The 7500-nt window shown below is 41.9% G+C and overlaps 1 protein-coding gene across 2 annotated transcripts in view; it reads right to left on the bottom strand.

The window, feature by feature from the left end:
• Positions 1-7500, bottom strand: part of TSHZ3 (teashirt zinc finger homeobox 3) — an 83138-nt gene that overhangs the window by 25114 nt on the left and 50524 nt on the right. Inside the window, exon 2 of one of the 2 annotated variants that reach the window (XM_019505624.1) lies at positions 2577-2721. The exons of the other annotated variant lie outside the window; for it this stretch is intronic. Within the exon in view, the coding sequence (XP_019361169.1) occupies positions 2577-2634 (58 nt within the window). The 5' untranslated portion in view covers positions 2635-2721. The remainder of the gene's footprint in view (positions 1-2576; positions 2722-7500) is intronic. 2 annotated transcript variants of the gene reach the window in all.

Below are 7500 nucleotides of genomic sequence, written 5' to 3'. Positions count from 1 at the left end.
TAGTATAGAGGGGAAAAAAAGCATATTTTCCAAAGTTTTTTTAAGACAGACCTTAAGAGACAATTTGGAGTATTGCTGCTAGAAGTGCTGCAGATTTTTTTTTCCAATCCATATATTCACCCATTTAGTTAGGAATCTGAAATATGAGGTGTTGATCATACCTCACAAAAACGGTCTTTCCTTAAAAAAAAGAAGAAGAAAAAATGACCCTAATAATCTCCAAATAGCTAAGTAAATGGAGTGTGGGGGAATCATTTAAATTATTCACTGTGTTATGGGACTAGAATGACATTGCTTCTGGAGTAGTACCCTACATGTTCTTATGACAAAATAAAAAAGACACGGGATTTGTACCGCAGAGAAAACAAAACAAAAAACACCTTTCCGAGGAATCGAGGGAAGATGTCAATTCTCTATTAGAAACGAACAATTAAAACTAGATAATAGCTACGAACAGGTCTGACCTGCTCAAAGCCTAAAGGCTTTGCTTGACTCAGGACTCTACTTCCTCTGACTGCAGGTCAGCCCTACGCAAACAAAGCCTTAACAGAAATGTTACTGAGGAAATAATAGCCATTTCCAATGATAATACACAATTTTAGCACCTACGCTTGGCTGATTTAGGTGGTCGGCTAACATGTCAAACAGCCTGCCTTAGTTAGGTGAGCCTTTAATGGGTAACTGGCAGACTCTGGCAGCCTTATTTCTGTTTTAGATTTGGTTTGTCATTGGATATCCATTACCTGCCATTCATCTTTGATCTCTTTGGACAGGCCTGATCAAAAGATGTCATTTGACCTACTCCACTTGGCAGAAACTTGTATGACTCTCATAAAGGGGGCACCCCAGCTATAAATAAAATGACATTATTATTTTTCTGTCCTATCATGTAGAAGAGACAATTATGATAATGCAGTGTCTGTCACTAGGAGCCCAGCAAATTGCTAGCTCTCACGCAACTGTTTAGCTTTCTTATTTGTTTTTTGTCTGTTTTCCTCCATTTCAAGTTGAAAATAAAACAGAATTGAAATCACTAATGCTCTGCCTCACACTCTGACAGTCTCAGGGTTTCTCTTTATGGGACTGACATGCAGATGTGACCATCAGATTATGTTTGTCAATGGTGGGTGGTGTTTAAGAGCCGTGTTGGCAACACACTGCAACAATGGAGTCAGGTTTATATTTCATTTACTGCTTTGCACAGAAGCTCATATCTGAACTTAGTGCTGGTAGATATTACTACAAACAGATAAAATCACGGTGAGAGTTTATTGTATCCTTAATAAAGTCACAATACAGGAAATGTATGAGCCCTCATGCTACTGGCAGGGGGCTTATGAGTGAGGGTGGGGGTGCTGGAAAGGATGAGCATTGAGCCAGCTACTTGGTATGTTGAACAGCTCTTGTTGCTATCCTGACTTGTATATACACATACTTCCTAAAATTTCAGGCTTCTAGACAAGTGGGCTAGCTACATCAATTGTGAACTCAGCACATAAGGCTATTTGATTTTGTACCAACAGTTAGCTGAAAGTGGGGCAGAGGGGGAGTGTTACCTACATGTAATAGTTCATTTAATATCATTCAGCAGCTTTTTGTCATTTACTAGATGAAGGGGTACGGCAACATTCAAAATGTGGACCAAAAAGGAAAAATCCAAGGGCACTCTGGATATGTTTGGTATTGATGATACCATGGATGATGCAGATAGTCATCTGCCTTGTAATGCTTTGCCGTTCTGTGAGGCAATGTATTGGCGTTCTGTGGCATCTGCTGCTATTTCCATAACACAATCTCAAGATAATACAGTAACACTCACAAAATGAGGTTCCCCATTTTCTAATGCAAATTCTGTGACCGTTGGTCCACAAAGCACTGTATTTGATATGTTTCTGGAAAACCAAGGGTGGGAGGTGGGGATTCTACAAAAAAAGGGAGAGACTATAGACCATGTTACATATTATCAACTTTCTTGGCCATAAGGTAGATGTCTATGGGAGCTCAAAAGCTCTAGTTTCAAAAGATGCTGGGTCGCATCATTTCACAGAGACAACTGAGAAGAGGTCCAGCTGACATGATTCTTTCTTATGAAAACTACAGGTGTGGCTGCTGGAGAAATGACCAGAGAGGAAGTTAGCTGTGTTAGTTTAAAGGCAGTCAGCAGCTAGGGTAAGTATGCACCTTTATAGACTAACTCAATAAAAATCATCATCCAAATAAACAAGAAGAGAATCATTCTGGGCTTGTGCACACAGGGAGTTTTTCTGGAATAGTTATCCCTGATCAACTATCCCTAATGAGCTCTTATTGCAGACCAACAGTGCCTTATTCCAAGTGAGCTTAATCAGCGTCAAAAGTAGGTGTTCTACTGTAAATTCGGACCCTGTCTCAATCCAAATGAACTTATCATTAAAGAAAAGTACTTTACAGGTTCAAAGACCATTGGAGTGCCAAGTCCTTTTGTGGAACAGCACTGTGCTATACTACATCTGGAGCTCTGACTATCCATCAAAGTATTTCACTGGGCATGTTGTGGTGGCCTAGCAGATTCTTATGTTGTAGAAAAGAAGAGAGACCTGGGTAAGGACATCCAGAAGTCTCATTCCCAGCAGGTGGATTCTTTGGTGCATACATGGAGAGTCACTGACATCAGTGGAGTTCCACATGACTGTGACCATGCAAAGCCGCTTGAGGGACCAGGATGCGAGTATGACATGAACACTGTGAAAATGGAAATAAATAAAGAATAAAGGCAAGAAGTCACCCATGCAAGTATTATAAAATGTAAAGTAAGATACTGAGGATGGCATCTAAAGAATATTCTATAAAATAAGACAAAAGACACCTTGTTCAGCTCCTTATGAATCAAAGAAGGTTTGTGAAGAATGCTGATGGTAGGATTTAACAAAGCACAAGCCCATTTGGCAATATGGCCTTTCCCTATTGCAATAATGAATGTTCTTACATTTGAATCCACTTAAAAATGCAGAAAACATGCACACAAAAAAGTACCGTGCTTCTTGCAGGCTAGACTCTGCTATAAAGTCAGTACGTTAATGACATACTAGAAAGCACAATAATGCAGAGGTGGGCTAGAGAACAGATAAACAAATGCTTGGTTACCACAGTCCAGTTTCTACATAAGGTTGCAGTAGATGGAGATCAGCGATCCCCCCTTACACCAGAAACTTTGAGGATCCTTTCTTCATACTAGTCCAATATTATGATAACTCTGCAAGAGTTAACTTTACTACACACTACATGCAGCAAACACGAGTTCTTAGTTTATTGCAAAAACAATCATTATGGTCCCCTCTACATGTTCAGATAAAAGGCATGATAGGATCTGATGTGTGTTCAACACAATCATGCTCTTGCCATGCCATACATACATGGCAGGAGGCATGATTGTGGGATACAGCATTAGATCCTATCACGCCTTACTGCTGGTACAGGAGGAGCCTAGGATTGTGATAACAAGCTCCTGCAGCTGCAAGTCCTGTACAGAGTCTTGCTGCTGTGGGCTCAGTCACAGCAGCGCCCTGTGGCTGCCAGGACCCAAACTTCACAGCTGCAGGGCACTGCCAGGAGGGAGAGTCCTATCAGCTGTGGGACTCTCCCTCCCAGCAGCTGTGAGGCGCTGCTGGGGCTGAGGTCCTCATAGCTGCAGGACACTCAGCCCCAGCTGCACCTGATGCACCCACCCCTGAGGCTGGGAGACCAGTCTGCTGACAGGCCCCCAACCCCCCTGGGAGGGCAAACCCTGCACACACGGAAATTAAAGCTGGATACCAACCAGCTATAAAGTTATTACACATTTTCCAGCAATAACTTCATAGATGGTTGGGCCTTTTTATGGCACAATAGTTCATTTGCATGTTTAGCCAGCCTAATTAACTAAGCAATTAACTCAGTAATTGTGCAATGCATGTAAGGTGTAGAGGGGGCTTATGTGATTTTTAGGGTGGGGGTGGAAAAGGTACAAGGCATCTTATCTCCTGTGGATCCTTATGTAAGGAAGGCCCTATAACAGACAGTGACAATTGTACCTGACGGCCTTATCAATAGCATGTGATCAGGACATTCAGATCCAAACAAACCAATGTCCGTTGTGTGACACAATTCCAGCCCACGCAGACATGCAGAAAAACATTCACACAACTTTATGATCCTTTGAGAATGGAGATAAGAAAATGATGTCCTAGTGATTCTGAGAGTGTGTTGAGAGAGGTCCCATGGAGAAATTGAGCCCCACAGTTAATTTAAAAAAATATAAAGCAGCATAACAGAAGTCTTCAACGAAATACATAATAGCCTAATCTCCATACACACTGGCTATTACAGGCTTGTTAAGAAGCATCCTGACAACCTCCTTCTTTCAGAAACTCTGAGGAAGTTGGAAGAAAGTCAGTTGTAACCAGTAGCCCTGTCCTGGGCGACAGAAAGGAGATAATTTCCTGGCTTTAACTCTGTTTCATAAGTACCTGTCCCCTGTCCCCCCGCCCCCATCTGATCAGAAGTTACCGTTTTAAAAAGGAAAGTCAAAAGAAGAATTTCCTTAGGTCTTTACTACATACACATTAGCACTAGTTTAACTAAAGGGGGGGGGGGGGGCAGGCACGTTTATGTGTGCTATTAAGGCAAAGCAATAAACTCCAGTACTTATTGGACTAAAGTTTATTGCTCCTTGGTGCAGCGCTTGCACGTGTGCCCAGGACTGCAGCATGCTGAGCCAGGTCAGAGCAGACCTAGCTGGCAAGGGGCTTAGGGGTGAGCCTGCCAGCCTGGGGCTGCTCTGACCCATCTCAACGTGCTGCAGAGGGGCTGGCTGGGGCACAAGGGTGCTCCAGTGTGGGGCTAAAGGACAGGCAGCCCTCACACTAAAGCACCCTCATGGCCCAGCCAACCCCATCAGCATTTACAGGTGTGATGTTGTGGAGTAAAAAATTATATTTACAAGTACTACCCTGCTGCAGAGTTGGTTAGTTTCCTGTGGGCTAATAGGGCCGCACATGTAGATGCAAGACATTTATTGCATAGCTAATTAGTCTACTCTGCGGTAAACATCTCATGTACACGTGCCCAACATGGTTTTAAGGCAATTTAACTCAAAGTTCTTTGAAGTTGTAGATACTCTTACCTTCATTACAGGAGGGGCTTTGTTTGGTTTTGCTTAACATAATTTGAGCATACCAATATCAGAGTTTCTATATATTAATTTGCTGCACTGAGTCTTAAATCAGGGCAAACTTGTGTACATACAAGACACCGTGAACAAGCAAATCTTCCCAAACTCCCCCTCTCCTCCCCAACTACCCAGGAATCTCTGCTCTACTTTGTTCCACTGCAGTTCTTACTACCTTTCAAAACATTCATGTTATCCGCTGACTTCCCTGTCCCTTCCATACCAAATGGTCTTTTTTCATAGTGAGATTGCTCTACCAGAGCCTGCCTCTGACCCAAAACGTTTTGTTTTCTCCCACTTCTGTTGCTCTTAGATTTGCTATCAGTCATTGATGTATGTTCCTCCCCACCTCCCTCTAACCCATTCTGCTCTAACACTAGAAGGTCACTTGTATGGACCTTGCCAGAGCTTGTGCAAAGGCTCTTCTGGAACCTGATGGTGTTTCTGGGGAAAGTTGAAGTACTCTCTCTCTGCTGCATAAGAACCACACATTAATTTTAAAAGAATTTCCAATGGTCCTTCCAACTGGGCACTTCGCTGCATTCTACTTATCTGCCATAAAATTTGGCAGATCCTTAAAGATGAGGCCATAAAACTATTCTTCAAAGGATGGCTGCTATCACCTGCAACATCAATGAATATATGTTAATGAAACTGTAAGCTGTTTAATAAGCCATTATCAATTAAATAAATATATTTAATCTCAAAATTACAACATACTTACCAAAGCAGCTGTCCATATCTAGGCAACCATAATTTCACTATCTAGCTCAGCATTGAAATATGAAAGCATTTTGTGGATTCAGGATATTTGGCACACACATTTGTAATAATGCTCCTGGCACCATGCAGTACCTGCACATTCATGCTGTGGAAAGGCTTCCTACTCCTATACATCTCATTATCTACTGGTGCCACAATGGGAATGTGAATGCAGTCAATCACTCCCAGGACACTCAGGAAACTAGCAATGACATATAAACCTTCATTGACTTTCTGTTGCTGTTGTGGAGTGTTTGGTAACTTGATGAATGTCTGAATGTGTTGCAGCATGGCATCCAGGAAATGAGTAAGGCACCTGGACACAGAAGGCTGACTCATCTGTTTATCACCCCCTGCTATCCTCTGGAAAGACCTCCTGCCTAGCACCGAAAGACACAGAATACAGCACTTTCTTTAGGACAGGAAGGGAATGACTTTGCCTTATTTTATTCTCCAGCTGCCCTGAAAGTAAATCACATCAGCATGTTGACTCTAGTAACCAGATGGAAGCAGAGGACACATTGTGCACCCACATGTATTTGTGATCTGTGGACTCTCTCCCACTCTTGCCATGCTTCGACTAGTCATCTTCTGCTCTCACCAAAGATGCTAAGGCGTATAACACAGAGATGAGAACTCTCCCCGCTAGCATGTGCTCCAGGCAGCTATCAATGTCAATCTAACTCTCTGACTACACTGCTGTTACTCTAACAAAAAGAAAAGGTGTATAATAATACAGTATGTTATTAATGCATATATAAGGGTATGTGTATCCTACTGTGAAAAGTGCATGTGTAAAATGTTAATCCTCCTTTATGTGCATTGTCTGAATACATATGTCTGGTGATATGCGTGTATGTGTCTGTCTGCCTCTGTGGGTCTGTCTTCACTTTGCTCTGTCTAACCCTTACCATCTCAATTTTCTGTCTGCTTTTTGAATCATGTCTAATTAGAGGATCGCACATTCCCTTGTGATACCATATTCTTGGGCAGAGCTTGTAATTTGAGTGATTGTGAATTGTTCAAAGTGCCAGATTTCTATTTTAAAAAAAGATTGAGATTATTATTTGTAACTGAGTCTGTAATTTTGCCTCAAGATATGTTAGATTACATTAATTAACTTTAGATCTGGCAGAGCAGAGATTAACCATTTTTGTATGTCTTTTTGCTTACTCATGATCATGATGAAATCTTCTGCCCTTGACTTTCACAGATTGTCAGTTCATGGTAGGTGAGGAGAGGAATGCAAAGCTTTTTATGGTGCCCACTGATAAGTATCCATGTTTCTCTTGTTAGCACGGATAAGTTACATACTCCTCCCTAGTTGGTTTAGTTACACTGATCTATTGGCAATGGTTTGATGGACATAATTCAGGCTCAAACTGGTAACATAACATAAAGGTACCCATGGACAGCAACTGTATGTGTGTATGAGGGGGTATGCATGTGTGTACATGCATGTAAGTGTCTAGCTGTATGTAGGCATGTACGAGCACACATGCACATACAGACACATAGGAGAGTATTCTCCTGGTTGGTTTTGGGGGGGGTGG

This window comes from Gavialis gangeticus, unplaced genomic scaffold (assembly GCF_001723915.1).
Source record: "Gavialis gangeticus isolate Ggan-Ray unplaced genomic scaffold, GavGan_comp1, whole genome shotgun sequence".
Taxonomy (NCBI): Eukaryota; Metazoa; Chordata; order Crocodylia; family Gavialidae; genus Gavialis; species Gavialis gangeticus.
Note: the sequence above shows the minus strand (reverse complement) of the source record. Positions and strands in the feature narration are given on the sequence as shown.